Source organism: Cryptomeria japonica, chromosome 3 (genome assembly GCF_030272615.1).
Source record: "Cryptomeria japonica chromosome 3, Sugi_1.0, whole genome shotgun sequence".
In the NCBI taxonomy this organism is placed as follows: Eukaryota; Viridiplantae; Streptophyta; class Pinopsida; order Cupressales; family Cupressaceae; genus Cryptomeria; species Cryptomeria japonica.
Genome location: NC_081407.1, coordinates 437,952,322 through 437,980,060, shown reverse-complemented (window position 1 = coordinate 437,980,060; position 27,739 = coordinate 437,952,322). Strand labels below are relative to the sequence as shown.

Sequence of the window (27,739 nt, the reverse complement as noted above, 5' to 3'; positions counted from 1 at the left end):
TCTTTTGAGATATTGAATTAAATTCTTTTAACATAAACCATTCTATTCTCCCGAGATCTTGCAAATTCACTTGAAAGCAGAGGGTCAAACCCGTTGATTGCTTTAATATACTTGGTGAGGCCTCCCTTCCTTAGAATGTACCAGATGGTGGCAATGTTTCTAATTTTCTCATAGGAAGAGGAGTCAACTCTAAGCATATTTGCTTCCATAATGTTGTTACTTGTTATCAACGGGAGCCCTGAAGTGTAAAGTGCTAAACTACAAAATAGAGCCAACGGAAATGCAAGAGAAATCTTGTAGATGAAATAGGAAGATTTCTTGTCACCAATACAAAGGAATCTATTATAGTTATCAATCTCCCCCTCCACAATGACATCTAAGCTTTCATGATTACAAGCGTACTTCTCTTAACCAAAGTAGCAAAAATCGTTTAGGGAAAAAATCAGCAAACCAAAAGTATAAGATTTTTTGAAAAAATTGGCGAAAAATCGGGAAAAAAACGGATTTAAAAAAAATATTAAAAATTGTAGAAAAAGAGAAAAACTATTTTTTTAAATAATTTCAGGGCATTTCCATAGCATAGAGATATAAAGAGCAAATAAAATAGAGTTTAACCTGTGAATTGTAGAAAATTATTTTTTGTTGTTTATATTCATATTACTGATTACATAGGCAAATAATCAGTTAACTTTTTAAGAGGGCAGTCACCAAATACACCAAATAGTTGTCTAGGTATTAACTAAGTCTATGAAGTAACTAAGATCAAAAGTTAACAGACAAATAGTAAAAGTAAAAGTCATTTTGAAGTGATCCAAGAATTTCATTGTGATTGAGGCGAGGAGTTTTGTAGGGTTAATTCAATATTTTAGAGAGCTTATCAAATCATATTCCACAATTACAGTGCTTTTTATCATAGTAACAAAAATCATTTGGGGAAAAAATCGGCAAACCAAAAGTATAAGATTTTTTGAAACAATGGGTAAGAAATTGGATTTTAAAAAATTGAAAAAAATTTGTAGAAAAATAGACACAAACTACTTTTTTAAAAAAATTCAAGGGTATTTCCATAGCATAGAGATATAGAGAGTAAATAAAATAGAGTTTAACCCATGAATAGTAGAAAATAGATTTTGTTGTTTATATTCATGTTGCCAATTACATAGGCAAATATTCATTTAACTTTTTAAAAGGGCAGTCACCAAATACACCAAATAGTTGTCTAAGTCCGAGATCAAAGATTAGCTAAGTCTATGAAGTAGCTAAGATCAAAATTTATCAGATTGAGTTCCAACCATTGTTAGGAATTTAGTAAAAGTGGAAGCCATTTTGAAGTGATCCAAGACTTTCATTGTGATTGAGGCAAGGAGTTTTCTAAGGGTATTAGCTAAGTCTATGAAGTAGTCGAGATCAAAATTTATCCGACAGAGATCCAACTATTGCTAGGAATTTAGTAGAAGTGGAAGCCATTTGAAGTGATCCAAGACTTTCACTGTGATTGAGACAAGGAGTTTAACCCATGAATTGTAGAAAACAGATTTTTGTTGTTTATATTCATATTTCTGATTACATAGGCAAATATTCATTTAACTTTTTAAAAGGGCAGTCACCAAATAGTTGTCTAAGTCTGAAATCAAAGATTAGCTAAGTCTGTGAAGTAGATGAGATCAAAATTTATCAGACAGAGATCCAACAATGGTTAAGAGTTTAGTAAAAGTGGAAGCCATTTTGAAGTGATCCAAGACTTTCATTGTGATTGAGGCAAGGAGTTTTCTAGGGGTAGTTCAATATTTGAGAAAGCTTATCAAATCATATTCCACAGCTGCAATGCTTTATATACCCTGACGGCAATTGGTAAGTCTTTTATATGTGGTAGAATTCAACAAAAGGCAAAGTAAAAGATTAGCAAGCCACTGGTTTTGGCAATACCTAGCTTGCAACTACTATTTTAGGTAGAGACAAATTTTAATGATTGTGTGTTGGGAGCCTCTTTTATTACAACTATGTAAGCTTGTTTGTTGTCATTCAGATTTATTTTGTGGAGCACTTTAGATATATTGCTCACATAATGAATTGTATGTCTTTGTTTGAGAAAAAATTAACTATATCAATTATAAATTATAAATCATATATCTATATCTACATATATGAAATATGTCTTTGAACGTTTATTGTTGTGGTAGAAAAACTCCATTGGTGAGGTAGCCACCAAGGTTCAAACCCCTATTGGGCCATTGAGCTCATGGGCTTTCTACCTTTGTTGGGTTTTTGAGCTCATGGGTTTGAGCAAGTGTGGGGAATGATTGAACCCCCCGAAAATGGACAAAATAACAAACTTTTTCAATGTTGATTCCACATTGACTCTGATTTTGTCTCAGACCAACCCTATTTCTAAGCAAATTCAGTAATTTCATGTGTTTTTCTAGGGTTTTGCAAGTTTCTACAATGATTTTTTTCACTTTTTTGCCATTTTGGGGGTTTTTAACATTATTTTAATGTGATTTAAATGCAAAAAAAAATTTGAAAATTGGGTCAACACTTGGTCAACGATTTTTTCATGAATCGGGATTTTTTTGGAGAACAAATCGGCTAGCTCCAGGATTCAAGATTAATCGGGTATAATCGTGATTTTTTGCAGACTATTGCTTCATTGCTCTTAACTACATCATGAAACAGTAGTCTTCTATGGCATAAACTGGTGACTAAAAATTAAGAGTATTATTGTATTCATTTGATATTCCTATTCTAATTTTTTAAGTGTGCACTCCTCATACCAATAATATTGACCATTATATGTACCCCCATATTACCAAGTACATCCGCAATTTGGGTTTCTTCAATATAGATGTGAAGGATTCTAATGTTTTTGAAAGGACTTTAAAAGCTCCTTCGCATCATCAATAATGCTCTTATATGAACTATGAGAAACAGCCTTCGAGTTTAGCCTACCAAAAATGATTTTTCAGTTCCCCTCCACATCAATGTTGGGGATATGAAGATCTTTAGCCAAGATTAAGCCAAAAAGAGCCGCTAAGGCTTTAGCTTAGATATTGGATCGAAAACCAAGTTCAAAGCAAAAGTAGCAAAGAACTCTCCTTTATTCTTCCTAAGCACTCTTTCCACCACCATCCTGCTCAAGTTTCCTTTTAAGGTTCCGTCAAAATTAAGTTTGATCCATCCCATATCAGAAGGAGCCCACATGTAGTTTTTCTTTTCTATTTTTTTAGAGTATCCACATTATCCAAAGTGGATCACAAGGTCCAAATGGCAACAATTTCTTGTTCAACAGAAGTGGAAAAAAAACTTAGCCTTTTGATTCGGGAAGAATTAACATTCTTTTGTATTGCCTGGTAGATTTTCAAGAGCACAACATTCCAAGGCCTACTTCTGTTTCTAAATCCTGTTATTTCTTTCTTTCCAGATGCCCTAGCAGATGTGTGGAAGGGCTTGCGACTGAATTTCTTGAATAGTACAATGACCAAATTTCTTGAATAATAAGATGACCAGATCTGGCATCAAAAAGCCTGATGTCCCTAGGCCAAACCCATTGAATTTTTAACTTATTTAGCATAGCTTCCCAGTATTCCATGCAAAGGTACACTCTATGAAAAGAAGATTAATGAATTCCTCCTCTTTTTTGCACTCGATGTATATGTTGGCAAGGGAGAAACCCCTACTCTTCAAATCGTCAATTGTGAGCATTTTTTCCTAAGTTGCCAGTTCGGGTTCGGGCACCGCTTCGGGTTCAAAGAACCGATACGCCGGTACGGCAAAATTTTGAAAAGGGGTTTGGATTCGTTTGGGTTCATTAGTACAAAAACATGTAGTGTATATATATATATGCAGCCTATAAGCATGAATTAAGATTAGCATGTCACATAGCATCATATAAACAACAAAACCAACATAAACTTGTAATCATAGCATCATGATCATACCATAATAGCATCATTTATATCAAGTTTAATATCAAAATGGCAAAATATTCAAGTATCATTGTTTCAACTTTCAACAATTTAAAGTTTAATCATCAAATGGATTCTCTAATTCATCATCCTCATTCTCCTCCTCATCATTGACATTGATATTAGATGAACCAATGCCAATGCCACTTACACTTGCACTTGCACTATAAGTTTGCTCACTATCCGCATCATCAAATGCAACAAGCTGAGAAAGCTGAGAAATGAAAGCATCCAAATCAGTATGCTCTGGCTCTATATACCACATCTTCGTTTCCCCTTTTGCTTGTAGTCATGTTGCTTGTGTGAAATGAGCCAAGTTAATGTTTTGAGACTCACTTTTAGGGTTATATTTAAAATAATTTATGTGGTGGATTTCAAAAAAAAAACCATTTTTGGGCCATCAGACCCTCGGGTTCGACCTGTTGATGTTATAGCAGCAGGAGATATCTTCCTCCTGACTGCTGACACATAACCTTTATCATCGGTTTATTTGTTTCCTTATAATCGCTATCTTATATCAGCGATTACAGTGCTGTTAATTCTTAAACTATGTTAATAGTTTCCTTTTTGCTAAGTTTCTTTTAGTTAGCAGTTAACTAATATATTTGTCCATCGGGTGTAAATTAATATCGCACCCCCTTCTTGTAGTGTCACCCCGATTGGGATCATGTCTATCCACGACCCTTATCGGGTATATTATCTATTATATCGCAGGCTTTAGAAGAATGAACTGGAGATTACCAGCAATTAAAAAAGAACATGGTATCAGAGCAGGCACGAATAAAGGGAATAAATGTGCTTTCTGTTTTACTTGATTCTCTCTCCAAAGTCTTGTGCTGCGCAAAGGAAAAGACAAGTGATCTTGTTGTCTTGCCTTTGGCTACGCATCACCATATATCGGACAGTCATTGTTTGAATGTCTTGAATGTTGTATTTTAAGTCAGGGTTTTCTGGCAGTTGTTTGGCGGCGGCCCTAAGTGTGGCAACTATATAGTTTATCATGGCTTGCGATCTTTTGAAGTATTTAGTCTGGTTTACAGTAAAGAAACATTTCTTAATATACTGCTCAAGAGGGCAAGGAGAGGGCGAAAACCAGATTCTTGGATTACGTTTTTCGTCGAGCTTGTTTTTCTGCTATTTTAATTTTTTTCTCAGAGATTAGAGAAGTAGTGCTCTGTTGTGCTATATGTAAATCTTGAAGGAGAGGAGCAAAAATCGGACATATAATGTATGCCTTTGCGGCTATTGATATCCTTTTATTAACATTGACCTTATGGCATCCGCTCTCTATGTAACATACGAAGTTATGAACAGCACCAGGATCAGAATTTTATTTCACGGAAATATATTTTCGATGAGGAAAACAACTAAGGGAGTTAGGGAAGAGACTTAAAGTCGAGTTGGAGCAGGTGCAATCTATGCATAGAAGAATTGAAAACAGGGTGATAAATGCTGTAGCCGTGTCTTCTTCCAGCGATCTGTCTAGTTTTGGATCTGGGCATGAGAATTCAAGGCTTGAAAATGGCATCGAGCATGATGGAAGACAGCATATTTGAAGGCAAGGATGAGCCATCTTCAATGACCAAGGAAGAGCTTATAAGGGGAGCTTGGCTTCTTGATACCGAGAACCATATTCTGAAGAATGAGGTGCAGAGAACAACACTGGAATTAGATGGAACCAAAGAGAAAATAAAGGCTAAAATACTAAGAGAGATAGAGACATCTCTAGGCCGCCCTCTTAATTCAGAGCCTCAAGTTCCCCCTGCCATAACACTTGTTATTGTCATCAGTGGACCAAGTGGAGTAGGAAAGGATGCTGTCATTAAGAGACTGCATCAAATTCGGAAAGGACAGTTCATCCTTGAGCCACGTATTTGCATATGCTTGTTGTCGGGCGTGAAGTTGGAAAGAGTTGATTTAATGAATTATTAGATGATAGTCCGAGACCATACTATGAGACGTGAGCATGTGACCATACTATGAGATGGAGTGATAAGTATTCCATTCTAGGTGTGCGGTAGTGACATGAGGATCACTGACATTGCTATGACAGATGGAGTGATAAATAATCCATTTTGAATGTGCAGTAGTGCCACGGCACTGAGTTGAGACATCTCTCGAAGAGGAAGAGCCTATACAGATTGCAATCAGTTTCCTCGAAGAGGAGGAATTAACATTCAGAGGGAGTCTAACAAACCAACGGAGGCAATCTTGGACAAGGAGGCCAGGAGGTAGATGGAAGTACTTGGAGCTTCAGAGGCAGTCACATCATCATGAAGACTTGTTGTAAATTGTAATGCATTTTACTTTGAGAGGGAGAAATTTGAGGTTAAAGCCCTTGTTAATGCATTTTTCTTTGAGACGGAGAAATTTGAGGTGAAAGCCCTTGTTAATGCATCTTTCTCTATGACACAGAAATTTGAGGTGAAAGCCCTTGTCCATCTCTGAGACAGAGATGTGGTTCTATCCACCCTCTGGGAGTAGCCATGGTGGATGTCATGTTGAGAGACTCCATGACAACATCATGTTGAGAGACTCCGTGATGTATCCTTTATGCTTGTGTTTTTCCACACATGGGAGTAGCCATGGTGGACATCATGTTGAGAGACTCCATGATGACATCACATTGAGTAATTCCGTGATAAGCACTTGTGCACATATTCTCTTCCACACATGGGGTAGCCATGGTGGAAATCACATTGAGTGACTCCATGATGAACAATTCTCCACAAATGGGAGTAGCCATTGTGGATGTCATGTTGATAGACTCCATGACATCTATGGAAAGATATCTCCCTAGCTAAGAGGGAGTGCTGATGTTATGGCAGCAGGAGATATCTTTCTACTGACTGCTGACATAACCTTTATCATCAGTTTATTTGTTTCCTTATAATCGCTGTCTTATATCAATGATTACATTGCTGTTAATTCTTAAACTATGCTAATAGTTTCCTTTTTGCTAAGTTTCTTTTAGTTAGCAGTTAACTAATATATTTGTCCATCAGGTGTAAATTAATATCGCACCCCTTTCTTGTAGTGTCACCCCGATTGGGATCATGTCTATCCACGACCCTTATCGGGTATATTATCTATTATATCGCAGGCTTTAGAAAACAATGAAAATAGTCGAATGAATTGGAAATTACCAGCAATTAAAAACAACACGATCTTGGGTTTGAACTGGTCCGAACCAGGCCTGTGAATCACGGACCCTATCCAGACCACAGGCGGACCGGACCAGGACCGGACCGGACCAGTACCAGGGGTCTAGGGGGGCAAACCCTGCAACTTAGATTTTTTCCTAACAAGTAGCCCACCAAAAGAAATTACTCTTAGATGAGATTATGATTCAATATGAATTTCCAGTTATAGTCAGGTGTCTCAAGTTTCATGAGCAGATTAAAGCCAAATTTGATTGAGTAAGATCCAATTGAGCCAATTGTCAACATTATTCCATTGGCGTCCTTCCAAATCCAAGAATCCCAGAGTTGCTGGGAATGTGCAGAAAGAGAATTGGATCCCCAGTGTAAGCAGGATAAGGTGCTAACCTGAAATGTCCTAACTATACCAATTTGAAAAGCCACATTCACATGCTGGAAGATAAACTAAATTTACATAACATTATGAAGTGGTTTTTATGACAACATCAGGACTCCAGAATAAGAATCCAAGAGATTGAGAAAGAGCTTTTTAAGAAGACAAGGAGCAAGCCAGAGACCATTTTTATGATGAGATTTGGCAGGAAGATAACAATTTTTTCTTACAAATTTCAAAAAAGAGAAACTGGAGAAGAAAATCCTCACATTCCAAGAATCCAAGATGAGTTGAAACAAAATCTTGCTCAAGTTGTGGCCTTTGGCAAAATCACTATAAAGATTCAAGCTACTACTCTCTATGCGCTCCAAAACAAAATTAGAAAAAGGAAAAGGGGTAACAAATTAGAGGGTCCTGGGAAAAGAATAAGAGTTAAGACTATGGCCTGGAATGTTGAAACCATTATTATTGATAAGTATCCCATGGAAGCTTCTTTTGTGCACCAAGCAAACTTCCTAAGGAATGGCAGGCTGCCTCAGGCCCTCAAGAAGCCTTCTGATATCAACTAGGAGGTGCTTTCTTGGTATTTCTCTAGTTCTATGTTATGTTGTCACTGTTTCTCTTCTTGTTTTTTGTTCCTATCGATTTTTGGTGGTTTTGATTGTTCCATACCTCATGGAACTTGTTCCTCTTGCTTGATGGCTACTTTTTTGTTAAAGAATTCAGGCCCTTTCAGAGACCTGTTCTTTTACAATTATCAAAAACAATGGAACTTTGTAATTATATTCATTTTAAATTAGAATTGTTAACTGTCATCTGATGTGGAATAAAAGTCCTTATATTAATAAAATTTTCACAGCTAACAGCTTTCCCTAAATTTAATTTCTTTGTTACTTCATATTTTTAAATCACACAGTGGAATACACTGGAACAAAAGATTTCTAAAATTCCATTGTTTCCATCAATGCTTTATATTTAATTATTTGTAATCTTGCTAGCTATACATGAGAATTGCCCGACTAAGACTGCACCAAAATTATTTCAGCGTAAAAACCATATAGAAGAAATTTGATTATAACCCACAACTAAAAATAAGACAAATGAAGCTGACAAAAAAGGAGACTCAACATTGCTTTAAGAAAAATGTTAGAATATATACCATATAAAAGCCGAGGAAGCGATCACTTAGAAGCATTTGTACTTTTTCATAATGAGTGGGTAGATATCCATGTGGATTGCTTCCAGTGTCTTTGTTAAGCCGTCCCCATTCATATCCTGTTGGTGTGAGTTTGTATGCAGTTAAGGAGCAAGAGCCAGGAGTGAAGCTGCATGTAAGAATTATGCATTTTTCTCCATCCCATTGCTTATTGTTTTCTAGGATTCGAGCATGACATGTTAAGTCCTGAAGTTTGACAAACAGAAAATAAGTAATAATTCTTTAACATATTTTCACTGTGCATAAATACAACCTGCCTTTAAAACTAACAAGTACGGCACTAACCACCACAAACCTGAGGTGATAACTGAGGAAGTTCATTTGGTTGTGTATGCATCCATCCTAAAGGTTCTAGATCATTCAGAAAATCATGCTCAGGCAAAGCCAAGGGCAAATGAACTTGTTGATGTGTGCCCCACTGTGGAGGCATAGATATGCAACGAATTTCCTTCACCTGTGGATTGTCTGGAGGACTTACACCATAGAGATAGCCTGAAATCTGGGTTCTAAGGTCTGCTATGCAAATGAATTTCTTCAGTATGTTCTTGGGAATGATGTATGTATAACCAGTTTCCTGTTCAAATTATCAAATTAACCAATGATTAGATCACAGCAAAAATATAAAAAATCAAATTGCCACATATAACAACACGTTAATTGTACCTTGATATCATCTGAGTTCACATAGATATGATTGACTCTAAGATAGAGGTTTGTTGCAGATATAGCCCTAACTCTCCAATCTGTTTTAGAACCAAAAGCAGCCTGCTCATATGGACTTGTGGTTGTAACAATCAACTCGTCACCATGCACATTTGTAGTTCTAGTTGTAACAGCAGTGAGTTGGCTTGCCTCCTTTGCCTGAAAACAGCATGTGGATCCCAATAAATTTACTGTTACTATAACTTACATTCATATCAGAATGCAAACCATCATCAGTTAACTAGAATAAATGAAACAGGATCTCTCACCTGCTTTTCAATTTCTGCAATCTGTTGCCTTTGTTGAGAAGGTGGTGTTATTTCAGCTCCAAGTATAATATCCCTAATTTCTGATTGAGTTAATGCAGATGTATTAACATTATTCTTCTTAGCATAGTCAGACAGGATCAGGTCTCTCAAAGCTACTTCCACCTGCATTAGCAATAATCAAGTTTGTTTCAGGATACAGTCCCTCTGCTTAAAATTTCAACAAAGCAAAAAGTTCATGTACACCTTTTCATGACACAAACCCTCCAAAACAATATGACTGTAGACCCTCTGTAGAAAATATTATGGCTTCATAGGAGGTTTACCTTCATCCATTGATCATCAGAAAGGTTTGGCCAAATGTGATGTGGCTCGGTAACAACTGTCTTATCAGGTTTCAACAACATCTTTGCTTTCTCATTATTCACGTGAAGGGCACGAAGTATCAATATTAAGCGAGAAAATGCTGTATATGAAGAGATAGTCTTTAACCAATCATCATATATGTTGAAGAGAACCATTTGGGGCTCAGTAGCCTTCAGAATTAGATCGCCAAACTTTTCAATTTTTAAGCATGCTTGGAATGGCAACTGAAGCTCACTGCCTTTGATGACAATATTGGGAAAGTCAAGTAAATGAACTTCCAAGGGGTCAAGCATTCCCTTACGCGTAACAATAATCTGTTTTGGTTGCTCCTCAACAGGTAATGACCTTACCAATGCAGCTACTTCTTCAGCTGTCTTCCATTTTGCTAGCTGACCAAGCCGCTTCTGCCCTGCCCACACACTAGTATGGATGACCTGCAGTATCCAATTTTTTTATTTATGTTAGACAGAATCATGCCCTTATAATCCCATCCCTTATAAAGAATGTTTTCTGAGTGAAGCCTCCAAAATGAAAGATAGCAGTACGTATTAAACACAAATGACATACTAGAAGGAAAACAAACCTTCAAAAATAGTTGCCCTGTCCTTGGGTTGAATATAAAAATTGCCCCATTGATAGGCTTTGTTGTAAGATTTCCTTCAAAAGTTTTATGGATAGTGACACGATATACATTTGTATCATCCACAAACCATATGATTTGGTTGCTGAAAATTTCTCCATAATTTTGAGAAGATAAGTATGGTTCTGTGGGCTCAGAAGAATAAAGCTGTAGACCTTTTCTTATGCGCTCCCTTAATACATACAGTGCAGGATTTGACTGCAAAAGGTTTTTAACATATACATGAGCACTTCAAAAACATAGAATAAATGAGATTGTATGGAATTCACCACATAATATGATAGTACTGATTTACCTTCATTATTTTATTCATAGCTTGGGCTAGAAGAGGCTTCGAACCCGGAAACCAATTACCAAATGCAGAGTGTAGATTGTAGGCAAGATCAATGGCAATCATAACACCTGAAAAAAATTTGCCTTAGCTTAACATTTCAAAATTGAAATCTATCTTGACCTTAAATTTCACAAAAAGTGTAAGCAAACACAATCTAAATGATTAATGAGGATTCTCTCTTATAATGTAGCTCTGATATTTAAAGATCCAGATGCTATTTTAACAAAAATTTCCACAGGCACATACCAGTAGGTGATGGATAGATTGACATGTTGTCTGTTGTGTAATCCAAAAACTTGGCTCTTGTATATCTCTCTATGTCATGGGAATCATAATCACCCCAACGAAGTTGCACATCAATCCAATACTTATTACTTGCCTTCTGATCAAAAACATCCTTTGCCTCTGCAACAAGGCTGGGTTTACACATTGGCCATTTATAAGCCGCAAAGAGAAGAATATCAGCACAAGAGCTGTTCATCTTATAACTTTTCCGAGGATGTATAGTTTCCTTTTGGACAGTCTCAATTTCCAAAGCATCCAACTCTTGGTCAAGGACCTGACAGAGATCCATAACAACACTTTCATGTACCTTCTGCCACAAATGAGCTCTAAATATCTGTATCAATGATATTTTCAGCGTTGGAATTTTTCCATGCATAAAAATTCCAGTCAAATCTAGCTGCACTTGGAAACCCACATAAACATTGGCACGATTTATGGTAGGAGACCACCAGAGAGTAAATCTTCTATTAGGAATTTGATTCAGCCCTGATCTTTGTGCATTTGTCAGCTTTTTATACTTCATAGACTCCTCAAAACCAGATGCTTTTTCCCAAAACAAACCTTCCCATGTTGGAAAGCTTCACCACACAAGCAAGGAAACATCAGAAATTGTCCAACAAGAATTTGGAATGGTCACTACCAGCAATCTTTCATATCTACTAAAAGAGCACATGACTAGGACATAAGGGAATACAAAAAGAATTAGAACTTACTAAGTTCCCTTGAAGAGAGTATGCTCCAGAATGCCTTCAACTCCTCCAAGTGCCTGAATAACATCTGTTCGATAATTATTCAAATTCCACAGCTTCCCATCATGTCGCTGATGAGTCCACCAAAATGGATTTTGCTTCAAAACCTGATACTGTTTAAAATCTGTCCGTACCCTCCATCCTTTATCATATGCTAGTGTATGCCGATCTTTCTGAAAGAGAGTATTAATACGAGGAATACCTCTATCCCATGAGTCCTGCAACAAACAAAAAAATAAATAAATACCATGAATGGGGCAGATTCAGTAATTAAAGCCTCAGAAAGTAAATAGTTGAAAGGATACCTCAAGATCCTCAAGTGTTAAACGCCTATTCTGAGCCTGTGCCTCTTGCCTTTTTAAAGCATATTCTGCCCAGACACGTTGAGAATCTATGAACTCACTCTCCCAGGGCTGCAATACAAAACACTGTTAGTTAAGCCCCTAACAGCTAAACTTAACATGATACAGAACGTAGACAATTATTAATTTGTTACCTGTATGTATCGATATAGATTAGGAATAAGTTGATCTTCTTCATGGCTCATACCACTACGGAAATGTGTTACACCAACATCTGTCTGTTGGCTATAACGCAAGTCACTTTGTGGAATCAAAATGTGTCCCATAGATAACATTCCCAGTCCTCCAATTTCCTTGGGTGTATAGAAGATGACAGGAGGAAACCTAGTCCACCAAACATCATATATCAGAATGAAAATACATATCTAACCAGGTAACTTCAAATTTGTCTCTGGAAGTCCTTTGTACAATAACTCGTGTGGAGAAAGACAACATACCTGCTAGGCATCTTGGAGTTCAAACCAATTTTAATGCGAGTTTGAATTTTATTTTCACATTTGACTAGGAGATCAAGAAGTTCTTGTGTATGCACAGTTGCTTCACGGAAGTATGTCATAAGCCCTGCAGAGCTCAAAAAATGCATAAGCACATGAAAAATAAAACCCTAACAATATTCCAGAAGAGCATATTTTCTGCAAACAATCTAAATAGCTCAAGTAGTATGGAAGACCCAATGACAACCACGTCACATTTATAACTAAGTAGAATAAGTAACTATGCACACAAGGAGAAGATATCGCAAAAGTGCATCAGACATTAACAAGCAAAAACATCTACCTATAAGTGCAGTATTCCACTTGTTTACAATTTTTGTGAAAGTTGTTGATCCTGATGACATGAGGATCTGCCTAACACGATTCTCAAACACCTTCATGTGTTCATCATCAACACGCAAGAAAGCAACAGCAGTGCGCTCTTTAGTCTGTTCATTTTGCAGATTCCAGACTCCATCCTTCAAGTTGCTGAATGCTTCTTGAGTCATTCTTATCTTAGGCAATATGCGAACTTCAAATCCACACCTACATATAATGCATGACTAGTTATGAACATTTTATATCATTATTGCAAAAGGCACTACTTGACAAAATAGGAAAAAAAAGACATAGCTGAGCCAGGTAGACATACATGCTGAAAAGCAAATTAGGATTGTCCTTGCTGTACACAGAAACAAAACTGTTCTCCCACTCTAATGTTGTGATACTACGAGGAAGTCTGTTCTTTATATCCCAAAAAACACTCCTTCCAAGATTAACTGCAATGCATAAAAAACACATGCTATGTAAATACAAACTGCAATATGACTTTTAATTTATTCCAAGAAAACCAAAATGAAAAAAAGAAAATCAATATTACCATCATGTTTCATCAGCCTCATTCGAGCATCTCTAGGCCAGCACTTCTTATTGTTATAACCTACCATGTTTTCATTATTTGGATCTGGATGTTCTGTAAGGTAGCGCTGGATAAGATCCCTTGCTTCTTCATGAGTGAATCTAAAAAGCATGTGCACTTTGTCAATATATCGAGAATATAGTCTTATTGGATGTCTCGTCTCCACTTTTGTATCCCAAAAAGTAATGAATTCATTCGGCATCTGTGGGGAACCAGCTATTTCACTTGCCCGAGTCAAACCAAGAACCAGGAGATCCAAAACAAGACCATAATATTGCACAACAAATGATGCAAACTGAAGGCCTCGTATTAAGCCATATGAATTTGTATGGCTCATATCTTTGTATGATAAAACCACATTGTTCTTTGCAGTGACATAATCAGCAATATTATGATCGAGCACCAAACGTAAAAGCCTGCAAATTAGATTTATTTAATAAACATAATCAGAATTTCAGAAGGGATTTCCAAAGTAGAATAAAAATCACAGTGCAAAAGCTAATAACACACCTGTTCAACATTGTCAGATCTATCTTTTCAAAGAACTTCTCAAATTTTGTCTGTAGCATCACAACACATTGGCCTTCACTAGTATCCCATATATCCTGTAAATTATTTATACCTTGACACCATTTATAAACCAACAGAGGAGGTGGCTCTGAATCTGCAGGTTTAATCCAGTTTGGAAAAAGATGGCGTTTGTCCCCTTCATACCAGAGATACTGATCAAGATATGCATCTGTAATTTTCTCCAGAGGTTCAATTTCATAAACAGGAATCAGATAGCTATACAAGTCCATAAACTCAATTCCTACCTGCATCATGTAACCCATAGTTAGCCATTACCATATGAACAGTAGTATCTCAATCTGAACAACATCATTTATGGAAGGAATGGTTAAAAGCTTAGCATACTTCTTTAAAGGAGCGTTGAGTAAGCAGATGACGTTTAATACGTGATAATGCCTCATGAGGATTGTCATATGCCTGTTCAATAAGACCTAGCTCTTCTCTCTGTTGCTGATTTAGTCTGACTGCAACACTGTAAGACTCCTTCAACCGCTCCAGTGCCAGTATCAGAAGCTTAGTATCATGCTTATATGACAACGGTGGAAAAGGAATAGGAGAAAACTTTCTTGATTCCAGCCAATGTACTGTAGTGGTATAGATAGCCACAGCTTCCTCTGGTGTCACGTATGGACCATCTTTCAAGTAATTATGTTGTCGTTCCTGCAGGAAAATTAACCAAATCGATATGCCATAATAATTGTAGAAGCTCCCAATTTACCAAACATGCCTTACATGTCGCATATTTAAACACAAACTAAGCATGGTACACTGCTTGTCCCAAATAAGAGAAAAAACACATACCTGCTCTGCTTTAAGCCATAGACGTGTGAGCCTTCCCAGATTTTTACGACAAACTGTCTTGTCCACAGTTGCACCACGCCGAATACGTTCACGATTGTAGTGTGCAACATTAGTCCACCAATCTGCTTTAGATTTAACATAACGAAGAATCATATTCTCAATAGGCACTGGCAAACCCGGTACCTGCAGTATCAAAGCAGTAATTTATTAGCAAACATGCGATAATAGAAAATAGAGACAATCAAGAGAAATTTAAAGCATTACTATAAAAGTACCTTCCAAGGGATGTTTGCCTTCCAACAACGCCAAGCTTCACTCAGGTGCTGCAAGATAGTGCGTGCTTTGTTCTGTTTAATACCCTCTGTAACAGTACCATCATTTAAGTAAGAATATCATATGACGGACCATCTAAAGAAACTTGGATACATCATCATAGAACAAAAATAAAATTCCGTGCCAAATAGAGCTAGGCAGTTTTCAAACGGACTACAAATCAAGGGTATCATACAATCAAAAGAAGTGATGATGAATCCCAAAAAATATAAGAAAAGACTTGCAGAACAAGATATAAGAATCCAAGAAGAATTCAAGGCTAACACTATCAACTAAATGATTTCTTCTAGTGAATCATTTCTAGCAGTAACCGGCTTTCTTGTTATCTATCCAATAAAAAAGTAAAAGCAATTTAGAATGTATAGATTAAAAGAAAGTGGCATTTCTTAGAATTACCTGGCATTGCATCAAGAACATCATGCATGACAGCTGCTCTAAGTTCCAAGTCAAAATGACTTTCAACCCTTTGTTTAGTCACAGTCTTTGCCACTCCCTTTGAATGACGGCCTTCAAACTGTCGAGCAAGCAAGTTCCCAAGCCATCTTTCCAACAATGGCACAATACCGCGTAGGAAAAACAACCACACCCTCCACATTGGAGCCCAGAAACCACAACCAGGTCCCTTCCCAACAGGTCCAGTATTAAAGCGATAGTAAATTAGATGCTTTAAATCCTTGCACATCCTGATTTGCCGCATGAGACGATACTTATAACGATACATACCAGTCAACTGCCCTACATGTGAAAATGTATACTGCAATCCATCTGCCAACTGAAAAGCATCTACATTTCCCAGCCGAAATTGTATATTGGCATCCACAACAAGCTTTGTTAATCTCAGAATCTCACGACACAAGTGAAAAGCATTTCCAAATCGTGATTTTTTACGCTCTTTGGTTGTGAGTGTCTTCACAGGTTTCAGATTGAAATTATAATCTAAATGAAGATAATTCAAGTTCTTTCGATGAATAAGAAGATTCAGCATGTTGTATCCCTGCCTGCAAACCTGAAGTCCTGCCTCTGCCCAGTCCAACTCAGTTGTCTGGAAAAACTTAGTAGCTTGGAGAGAACGGAACAAGTACTTCTTTTTCTGAGCTTTTGGTGGCCTATGGTGCAGTTCATTCAATACATAACATTTCAACAGCTTTTGATAGCTCACTCGAACCTTCACTGGATATGTGGGCGGACTGAATCACAATAAAGTTCAAAGAAATTATTTCTTAATGCATATAAAGATTTATAAGAGAGGACCATGAAAGAGAGTTCATAATGTGCATGATGCACCAAAGAAATAGAACACGATGAGAACATACCAGTGCTCCTTATACCAATCAGAAACAAGAGGGATGTCCTCAGCTCGTCGTGTCCGACCTGATCGCATATTGAAAGGTCGTGGAGCAAATAATAATGAGATGCCTGCAGCTGTTGTATCTGTATAAAGTGGTGTATTATACAACAATGGTTCAACAGCTTCTGGAAGAAAGAAGTCATCATCATCCTCTTCTTCATAAGTTTTCTTATCCCGACGATCGGTCCTATGAAAGGAAATTGGATGGATCAAAGGATCAAAATAAAAGGCTGGTAAATCGGGATCTTCTGTCTTTATGTACATGACCATCGGAGTATGATATACACAAAGCTTCACTTTCCTTGGCCTGTTGTTGTAGAGATGAGGAAATGCTATTCTATACTCTGTCCGAAGTGGAGAGCGGATAATAAGCTTATTGATATCATTAAACTCATTCCAGTCCTCATCACCTTTCTCCATATCTCGGTACAAAGGCTCAAACTTTGGACCACCTGTTGATAGAAAAGATGCATAAGTCCAGATGGAAACTTATGAATACAAGCAACTACAAAAAATAAGAAAAAAAGTACAAGTTAGGCCCAATAATCAGATCAATTATATGATGCATGATACCTGGTATACACATGTTCAATGCTTTTGCAGTGAAAAATGATTCCATATCAAAAAGATAGAAATAATTTTTATCAATCAAATCGGAAAGCAGCTGCCCTGCAAGTCGGTGCAAAGTTGCCATGATTGGAAGTGACAACTGCCACCTTCTATAACTAGGACCATTGATAAGTTTTGTTTTCACCAGGGGCTTATGATCATAGAACCATGTACATACAGCAGAATCTTCTTCCTCATCTAGTTCCAGCTGGATAGGTTCCAAAGGATCCACATCTAACAAATTGTCTGCATAATCTAAAGGTGGTTCCTCATCATCAAATGGTGGAAAGCGCATTCTTTTAAAATGCCGCCTATCTCTTTTCTCTCTCCGCATCATGATCCACATTGTACCCCACTGTAGACAAGCCTCCAATCAGGTTTTATCATTGACAATAATAGGCAGAAACCATGAAACAAGAAAAATGTCAGAAGTTAAAAAAACAACTTTACCTGAGCCATGAATATTGGTTCAACAACCCAGGGTATTTCATTAACAAATGTAATAGCCCCAGTAATATGATATAACACCTTCACATCTCGGACCTTTACAGACAAACATTTTTCACACAAACCAAATGATAAGCACAAGTGTCGGGACAATATATAGATAAAGACTGTAGCATACACAAATACAATGCAAAATGTAAGCTTAATACCTGCTCCCAGGGCATAGGCATGTTTTCAAGAAGCTTGTACACTGCATGAGGAACAAATTTAAGTGCTCCAAGATAAACACGTTTATCATGTCGATATTTCTTTGAAGACATATCTCCATGATCTCTGTCAATATCCAAAACATCAATCACTTAAATTGAATTAAAAAGAAATAGTAACATTCCTATGCAGTCAAAGCAAGAGCATAATTTTGAAAGGAATCAAGCACCTCAAGAAAAAGTTTTAAGTACATATTTATTGACCTAGTCCAGAATACTACTCCTTTGCTAGACACTGCAAATCAAATAAATTAATGAAGCAGCCAGGTCAAGAAAATTTGTAAATTTTTTATGTTCAAAATTTATCACTATACTCTATAACAACACCAAGCTTTAATACTTTAGACACTGGTGTGAACAATGGCATGAAACATCTCAGTCCAAAAAATGCCTGTCTTTTCAATCCAGCTGCAAGTGTAGTTGGTAGACTCGATGAATACTTGCCACCTTTTTTTGACTAGTGGGTAACTCACCAAAAAACTTGCAGAGCTTTTCTGCCGAGTTTTTGGCTAGCATTTCATTAAAACTCACTTAGTCTGTACAAAAGACTTGCCAGACACGGCAGAGACGCAGGAAGCATCTGGGATGCACAAAAAACACAAAAAAATCCACGATTTTTTGGTTTATAAAAGCCAACACGCCCCTCTCACTTCCTCACACAGCACTCTTGCATACATTTGAGCTAAGTAAAAGAATTTTTAGGCAAATTTGAGGGGCAGATTCGAATTATTTCAAGGACATTAGTAAAAAAATTGTTTTATTGTTAATTTGCAAGCATTTAAATTCAACTTAGCTAACAAAATCTAGCACGTAGATCGTAAAGAATTCATAATTTCATAATATTTAGTAGAATTTACAATTTTACTACCGAAAATTGGATTTATGAATATTTTTGTTCATTTATACTACTAATTTTTTAGTGAAATCACTATTTTTTTGCATAAACAAATTATTTTTCTAATTTATATTTTTTGGGGAATAAAATTACTAGGTTACATCAATTTTTTGCTAATTTATACTAGTTTATGCTGATTTATAATAACTTGCGTTGACTTTATGCTAATTTCTGTCTTTAAAAATTAAATGTTGCACTTTGTACTTGTAGGATAGATACAAGGGCAGACAGATAACCCTCAGCCTCTGGATCAACTCCCACTACACATTAGGCTTAGGATCAACAATCAATGCCAGTTACAAGAACTCATCCCCTTGGAGCTGGAGACCTTGCTTGGAAATATGTCATACAAGGATGGACGCTTGGGACAATATTTGCACATGTTGCTAAAACTTATATCATGTAGGCATCAATTGCCTCAAATACCATATTGTAGGCATTACTCATCGTGAAGCCAAGCAATATGACAAGACCACAAAAGAGATAAAACAAAACATGAATGCTCACCTTGCATTTGAAAAATAAATTAAATGAATGATTCAATAATCGGATAATTACATTGAATGATATACACACGTATATATAGAGGTTACAAGACGATGTTCTATAATTAGAACATAAAGTAAAAGACTAAAGAGCTAAACGCTAAATTAAACGTGAAAGCTAAATTAAGCTTAAAAGCTAATTACATAAAAAAAGTAAATGACCATTAACCAAGGAACTAAAAATAAGTGACTAACATAGAATTAAATATTCTGATACCCTCCCTTAATGGTCATGCTATCTATCACACCAAGCTGCCCTCTAAATTTGAGAAACTTTGCCGGGCTGAAGGACTTGGTGAGAATATCTGCAGTCCGATCTTCTGTAGGAATGTACTGCAGTATCACTGATCCATCTTCAACATGCTGGCGGAAGAAATGACAATGAATCTCCACATGCTTTGTCCGCTCATGGAAGACTGGATTTTTGGCTAATTTTAGAACCCCTTGATTATCACAAAACAAGGGAGTAGGTCCTGGTTGAGACATTTGCATGTCTGCAAGCATCCTACGTAGCCAAATTGCCTCACATGCTGCCTTAACAGTTCCAACAACCTGCCCAATCTGAGTCTATGAAACCAACCAGCCTAGGATCTTTGTTTCTGCTGTACAGAATGCCAAAATCAGGAGTGCCCTTCACATATCTAAGCACACGCTTCGCTGCAACCCAATGTTTAACTTTTGGGGCTGACATGAAGCGAGAAATATAGCTCACAACATAACTGATGTCAGGTCTAGTGGCGGTGAGATAGATGAGGCTGCCCACTAGTTCCCTGAATGAAGACTCATCCACTACAGGTGAATCTGATTTGGCTGATAATTTGAGCCCTATCTCCATAGGTGTAGATGCAAGTTTAAAATCTTGTGTTCGAAACTTATCTAGTAGGCTCTTGGCATACTTTGACTGAGAAATGAATATGTGACTATCAGTCTGCCAAACCTCTACACCAAGACAATAATGGAGAAGTCCAAAATCTATCATATCAAAATACTGACACATATTCTATTTGACCTGCATGATCAGATGTGTTGCATTGCCAGTAATGATGAGATCATCAACATAGACTACTAGAAATAGAATATCATCACTAGTATGTTTGACATACAAATTGGGATCTGAAGGACTCCTCTGAAAGCCTTGATCAATCAAGTACTTATCAATTTTGATGTACCATGCACAAGGAGCCTGTTTGAGGCCATAGAGTGCTTTGACTAGTCTACATACTTGGTGTTCCTTACCGGCAACCTTGAAACCTAGAGGCTGCGTCATGTAGACTTCTTCCTGCAAATCACCATTGAGAAAGGCACTCTTGACATCCATTTGATTTTCTAACAAAAATGTGGTGACCAAGGATAATAATTAACCATGAAGAAGATCCACAAGTTTCATGCTTAGATGAGATTACTAGGTCATTCCTCTACATATAGTATTGGAAGATGTTGGAGATTTTTAGACTAATTTTTTGAATACTTTCTTTATTTCTTTACATGAATAAAATTAAAAAGGATAATATATACAAATTGAGCTGAGAGAGCAAGGACAAGCCTAATGGTCTCCTCATAGTCGATGCCCTCCTTCTGTGAAAACCCTTTTGCCACCAACCGAGCCTTGTACTTATCAAGGCTTCCATCAGCTTTATACTTGACTTTAAACACCCATTTGCAGCCAATGGGCTTCTTTCCTCGAGGAAGCTCAAACAATACCCAAGTGTTGTTTTTCAGAAGACTACGTTGCTCAGCTGCCATAGCCTTTTCCCATTCAGGTACACCTTTAGCCTCTGTATATTTTTGAGGCTCATAAATACTGTGAATGTTGGCCATAAGAGCAAAATTAACTGTGTGTTGCTTGCTCTTACCTCTAACTGATCTACCCTCAATGAGCTCATCATCATGAAGATCACCAATGGTCTTGGCCCACCACTTAGGCCTGAGAGTAGAAGTACCAACATCTGCTGCAGGATGAAGATTACCTGGATTATTTGGAGCAAGCTCCTCTGGATGTGGATCTAGAAGATCCTGAGGAAAGTCCGGGGGTGCAATGTCATGCCTGGGAGACTCCACAACTTTAGAGTCAGCTGAATCCCTCCCATCAAGTGGAGCTAAGGGAAGACGAACACCCATACTTGCAGCTTTAGAGGGTGATCCTCAGTGCTCAAATCAGGAGAGTAAGGCTGAAAAGGCCCTCTTTCTTCATCAAATACTACATCTCGACTGAATATGAGGTGATTAGTGTCTATATCAATCAGCCAATATGCCTTGTGGTTGTCACTATAGCCGATGAACATCAATTTTTGACTCTTGGGATCCAGTTTGGTGCACTTGGTATCTGGAATCCAAACATAAGTTGTAGAGCCAAAAACTTTCAAATGATTGATTTTGGGCTTCCTGCCAGACCAAGCTTCCTCTGGAGTCATCTTCTTAACAGCCTTTGTGGGAGACCGGTTCAAAAGGTAGACTGCAGTGAAGACTGCTTCCGCCCAAAAGTGTTTCGGAACATTTCTATGCTCCAACATAGACCGAGCCATCTCAGTGACTGTACGGTTCTTGCGCTCAACAACACCGTTCTGTTGTGGGGTGTAAGGTGTGGTAAGCTGACGCTTAATGCCATGTGATGCAAAAAAGTTGGTGAACTCTGTAGAACAAAATTCCCCTCCATTGTCGGACCGAAGAGTGACTATCTGGCAGCTAGACTCTTTTTCCACTAAGGCCTTAAACGTTTGAAACATGGTGAACACCTCTGATTTCTACTTAAGAAAATAAACCCACATGCGTCTGCTGAAATCATCAACAAATAATAAAAAATACCTGCATCCAGTGACTGATGGAGTGTTCATGGGACCACAAATGTCCACATGAACGAGCTGCAAGACCTTGGATGCTCTCCAAGCATCTCCATCTGAAAACGGAGTCCTATGCTGCTTTCCAGCTTGACACGCTCTGCAAACTCCATGATTTTGAGTTTGAATCTCAGGTAATCCTACGACTAGATCCTCTCGAAGCAACTGAGAGAGATAGTGGACATTGAGATGCCCATATCGCTAATGCCAAAGAGTGTTGATGGAAGTACTCCTAGCTGCCATGGCGAGCTCTTGAGAACCAGTAGAATCAACAAGTCTATAAAGACCATGATCCTCAATACCAACTGCAACTGTAGTACGAGTCTCCCTGTCAACAATGTTGCACTTGCGCAACTCGAAGACGACATCCAGTTGTGGTGAATGCTGCATAATCTAACGGACTGACAGTAGATTGAGCTTCATACCAGGTACAAACTATACATTGAGGAATATTAAATCCCTCCCACCAGATGAAATCTGAACGTTGCCCTTGCCGACAACAATATAATCTTCGCCTCCACCAAAGATCATTGAATCAGTGAAAGGCATGTACTCTGTAAAGCAATCCCGACGATGTGTAAAATGTTGAGAGGCTCCAGAGTCAATGTACCAGGCTGATGATTGAACATCATCAAAGGAGGTTTGGGCCATGAACGCATAGAAGGCAGATTCCTTTTGATCAGGATGCGTGGCAGAATTGGCTTTCTGCTTGGACCCTCCCTGTTTGGATTGCTGGGATGCTATCAATTTTCGGCAATCTTTCACCAAATGGCCATATAATGACAGTAGGAACACTGTAAGCTCTTCTTTTTGGAAGACTGGTGAGGTTGACCTTGACCATATCCTCTTCCACCATGGTTCAACCTATAGCTTCCAACTGATCACGGATGTCCTTGATCTTCGTAAGATGTGCCTGGATAGATGACTTCTCATCCATCATGATAGAAAACAGCATATTCTTCAGAAAGAAAGCTCGGCTCTTGTCGGATGTTTCATAAAGATCCTTCAAAAGATCCCAGATCTCTTTTGTTGTTTAACCTGAAGGCACCTGTGGGAGTTGATCATCCGTGACAGAGAGTTTGATAAGCATGACAGCCTCTCGATTCTTCACATCATGTTTGTGTTGATTATCACCTGTTGTTGTAGGACGAGATTCCTTGCCCAAAACAAGCTGATCAAGGCAGCAATACTCAAAGATGGTAAGCATATGCTGTTTCCAGGTGTTGTAGTTGCGACCGTTGAACTTCTGATTGTGTTCCAACATGATGTTGGTTAATGATGCCATCACGGAAATCGAGGTTGATCGAGGTCAACTGAGTAAAAGCAAGAGACAGAAGAATCTGATTTTTTTTTAAAATCAGAATAGAAGCAGCTGCTGAAAAAACTGAAACCCTATAGGAGAATTCTGGCACGAATTCCAAGGTTTGGAAGAAACCCATAAATTAAAATTTTCTGCAAACTTAAAACAGCATAAACGGTGCCCAGAAGACAGCAAAATTCCCGACGTCCACAGAATTAGCAGAAATTGCAAACTGTTTTTAAATTCCAAGGCAAATTTGTTGGCACAAAATTCGAGGCACGGAAAATGAGGCACCCAAAAAAATATGAGACCAACTCCGAAAAGCTCTCAAAAAACCCACCAAGAATCTGAAAACAAAATGCAAATCCAACGGCTCAAAAATTGAGGCACGAAAAAACGATGCACCCATAAAAACCTGATGACAACCCAGTTGAGGTCTCAAAAAACCCACCAAGAATCTACAACCAGAATAAAATTTCGACTTGAACTGAAGGGTAAAAACCCTAGTCGAAAATTGCAGAAACCCTAGGAAAATTTTCAACCTATAAGAAAAAAAGAATCCGCCCAGGGAGGGAAAAAGAACTTGCTTTTAAAAAAAAAAACAATTTTATAAAAAAATCTCTTCAATAAAAAACTTCGAAAAATTTTAATAACAAAAACTTGCGAAATTTTTAATTTCCATGCTCTGATACCATGAAAAATAAATTGAATGAATGATTCAATAATCGGATAATTACATTGAACGATATACACACGTATATATAGAGGTTACAAGACGATGTTCTATAATTAGAACATAACGTTAAAGTAAAAGACTAAAGAGCTAAACGCTAAATTAAGCGTGAAAGATAAATTAAGCTTAAAAGCTAATTACATAAAAAAAGTAAATGACCATTAACCAAGGAACTAAAAATAGGTGACTAACATAGAATTAAATATTCTAATAGCATTGATGGAAGAGAAAAAATTACAATGGGAGAAGATAGGAGCAACCATAGAAGCATCCATAGCTAGTGCTCAATGTCCTTAATTGCAAGCGAAAATAGATGAAGATACAACATTTTAAGGCATAATAGGCTTCGTTTATGGTCAATGCATACGAAGCATATTGGTATCCACTTCATCTACTTCGAGTGGAGTGCCTACAGAAACACCAAATAGTTCAAAAACATACCTAGAGCACAACCGTCATTGAAGGGTACAAGATGGAACAAGGCATGTGCCAATTTTTGGTACTTCAAGAACCTTCCCTTCAATGTGGCAAAACAAACCTTACCAAAAGAATTTTGAAATTACGTTGAAAGTCGCTAGAAAAGGCTACAAGGCACCCTCTTGAAAAGACTCAAGTGCAAAGTTGCTCATGGATGCAACCGAAGAGGCAAAGTTGGGTGTGCAGAAACAAAACAAGTTGTGTCGAAAGTACGCTTGCACTATTCTTTTTGATGGGTGGATCGACAAAAAGAACCGCACCCTTATCAACTTTTGGTAGCTTCAAATGGTTAGGTAATTTTTTCAAGTCAATTAATGCCTCTAACAAGGTAAAAAATGCAAAAGCTTTCAATCTAATGATGAAGAAGTTGCCTTAGAGGTGCGCATAGAGAATGCGATGCAAATTATAACTGACAATATAATATTGTGTGTGGTAGTTGAGAGATTCTTCCAAGAGAGGCATATGTCACTCTTTTAAACCCCTTTGTGCAACAACTTGCCTTGGCCTTCTTTTGAAGGACATAAGCAAAATTGATTGGATGCAACCAGTTGTAGAAGATGCAAGAAACATAACAAAATTTCTTTATAATCACCCTTGGGTTCTTAGTTTGATGAGAGATCAGATATCACACCAGAAGGAAAGAGTTGGTGCGATCAACAATCACAAGTTTTGCAATGATCTTCTTAAGCATTATTGGATTGTTGACTTCTTTGAAACAAACACTTGAGAGTCAAGCATGGCTAAACCCATCATATTCTAAAAAGCCTAAAGAAGAGAGGATTGCAACTAGTCTTTGATGAAATCTTTGCACAAAAAGCTACAAAGATGGCTTTGATTTAAAATTCAAATTGAATATTATCATTTTTAAATTTTAAAAGTATTTACTTAAATTATAAATTTGTTAACTTTAAGTTGCTTGTATTTGCAAGTGTTGAAACCCATTGGGGTACATTTATGAGGCCATGGAAGGACAAAGAGTCCATTTGAAACTATAATGAGGGAGACGGACTTAAATTTGATCCCATTTGGGCGACAATTAATATCAGGTGGAATAGTCAACTCCACCAACAAAATCATGTATTGAGGTACTTCCTTAACCCTCATTTTTTCTATTCAAATATATTCGCAAATCCTAACTGTTTATGGAGGGCCTCACGATGTGCACTGAGAGGATGACACCTGAGGTTGAGGTGAGAGACCTCATTGTTCAAGAATTGCAAAATTACAAGAGTGGTAGAGGAAAGCTCTTTTCTTCAACACTAGCTATCCAAGGAAGAACCACTCAATCACCAAGTAACAAATATTAGTCTTTACGTCAAATGCAAATAACAAGTTACAAATTTCAAATTTACAACTACTGATTCAATATGGTTTACTTACTAACTCTTCAATATCTTATTTTGTAGGTTCTCGGTAGATTCGGGTGCAAATACCCCAAAACTTCAAAAATTAGCCCTCAACATTTTGTGTCAGCCTTGTAATGCATCTTGCAATGAAGCCATTCACGCAAAGGAGTAGAATAAATCAACCCAAAAATGCCTCAATGACCTTGTCATTGTACAATACAACCTACAACTTCGCACAAGAAAGGTAGAGGTCAAATCAGAGGAGGTCATTCATTACAATAGCAATGATCCTTACAGCAATTAGACATGTCAAGATGAAGAGACCCCATTGTTTACTACAAACAAGATTCTTGATTTTGAGAGATAGGCTATGGATGATGTCGCTAATATAGGAGGAGCTATTCAATTGTCATTGGATGACATTGATGAGACAAAGGAGTCTTTACCATCTAGTAGAAAGATGGAGGTCAAGCCAAAGTCACAAGCACAACCTTCTATGTCGAGCAAGGAGCCACAACCAAATGCAAGGATTAAAACCTCTCCCCAGGTTTTCACTAGATTAGGGAAGAGGAAGATGTAAAATGTTGTAATATGTCATTTTGAATTATAATGATGATTTTCAAAGGAAATCATTATAAATTCATGATAGTTGTTAACTAACTATTGTATCAAGATTATGCATGATGATGCAATTTTGTACTCAATTTGAATTCACATTGATCAAATCTAATAGAAAATACTTTTATAGTCATTTATGGACTCGTCGGATAGTTTTTGTCATTGAATTTGGTAAAAAAAATATATGTTTTTAAAGAAATTTAAGCAATTTTTGAAGTTGTCCAGTTTGTTCAAGTCACAAATTTTGGGTTTGCCAAGTTTTTGCCTAGAAAATGTTTGCAAACTATGAATGAGACAACTATACAAGCCTTCATTCTAGGTCTTCAACTTATTGCCCGAAGTGAGGTCACCTCATTACATATAGAAAGGGATTCCATGCTGATTTTCAATACTATTTGAGAGCGTGGTTTGAAGAATTGGAAACTAGAAAACATCATACAACAAGCCTAGCCCGCTCTAGGTTCTTTGGAGTCTTTCTCTAGTCTTCATTACTTCAAAGAAGTGAACAAGCTACCAAATCACCAAGCAGACTTCGGTGTTGAATCCACTAATGCTTTGAAAGTTGATAATAACATGGAAAATAGGGATGGTTTGGCAACTATATGAGAAGACAAGAATCGAGTTTAAGCAATAATCACATGGCATTAATCACACAACAAATTTCCCATTCCAATATCAAAGTCATTATAGTTTGTAGGATTTGGAATTCTCTCCCAAACTTGATGCAAAGTTTGGAAAGTTGAAAATGTGGGTAATGCTTCACACATTGTAATGGGAAAACAAAAAGCTACACAAGTAATTTCTAGCAT

At 37.3% G+C, this 27,739-nt stretch overlaps 1 protein-coding gene across 1 annotated transcript in view; it reads right to left on the bottom strand.

The window, feature by feature from the left end:
- Positions 1-27,739, bottom strand: part of LOC131068474 (pre-mRNA-processing-splicing factor 8A) — a 61,531-nt gene that overhangs the window by 8,260 nt on the left and 25,532 nt on the right. The window contains exons 2-25 of the mRNA XM_058003654.2: positions 18,126-18,249; positions 17,920-18,012; positions 17,434-17,824; positions 16,826-17,312; positions 15,909-16,699; positions 15,455-15,540; positions 15,180-15,362; positions 14,724-15,038; positions 14,319-14,623; positions 13,770-14,224; positions 13,542-13,668; positions 13,194-13,435; positions 12,854-12,977; positions 12,551-12,740; positions 12,360-12,467; positions 12,019-12,272; positions 11,267-11,883; positions 10,982-11,088; positions 10,630-10,884; positions 10,007-10,480; positions 9,684-9,845; positions 9,376-9,573; positions 9,008-9,286; positions 8,656-8,898 (exon numbers count right to left, since the gene is read on the bottom strand). Of these exons, the coding sequence (XP_057859637.1) occupies positions 8,656-8,898; positions 9,008-9,286; positions 9,376-9,573; positions 9,684-9,845; positions 10,007-10,480; positions 10,630-10,884; positions 10,982-11,088; positions 11,267-11,883; positions 12,019-12,272; positions 12,360-12,467; positions 12,551-12,740; positions 12,854-12,977; positions 13,194-13,435; positions 13,542-13,668; positions 13,770-14,224; positions 14,319-14,623; positions 14,724-15,038; positions 15,180-15,362; positions 15,455-15,540; positions 15,909-16,699; positions 16,826-17,312; positions 17,434-17,824; positions 17,920-18,012; positions 18,126-18,249 (6,610 nt within the window). The remainder of the gene's footprint in view (positions 1-8,655; positions 8,899-9,007; positions 9,287-9,375; positions 9,574-9,683; positions 9,846-10,006; positions 10,481-10,629; positions 10,885-10,981; positions 11,089-11,266; positions 11,884-12,018; positions 12,273-12,359; positions 12,468-12,550; positions 12,741-12,853; positions 12,978-13,193; positions 13,436-13,541; positions 13,669-13,769; positions 14,225-14,318; positions 14,624-14,723; positions 15,039-15,179; positions 15,363-15,454; positions 15,541-15,908; positions 16,700-16,825; positions 17,313-17,433; positions 17,825-17,919; positions 18,013-18,125; positions 18,250-27,739) is intronic.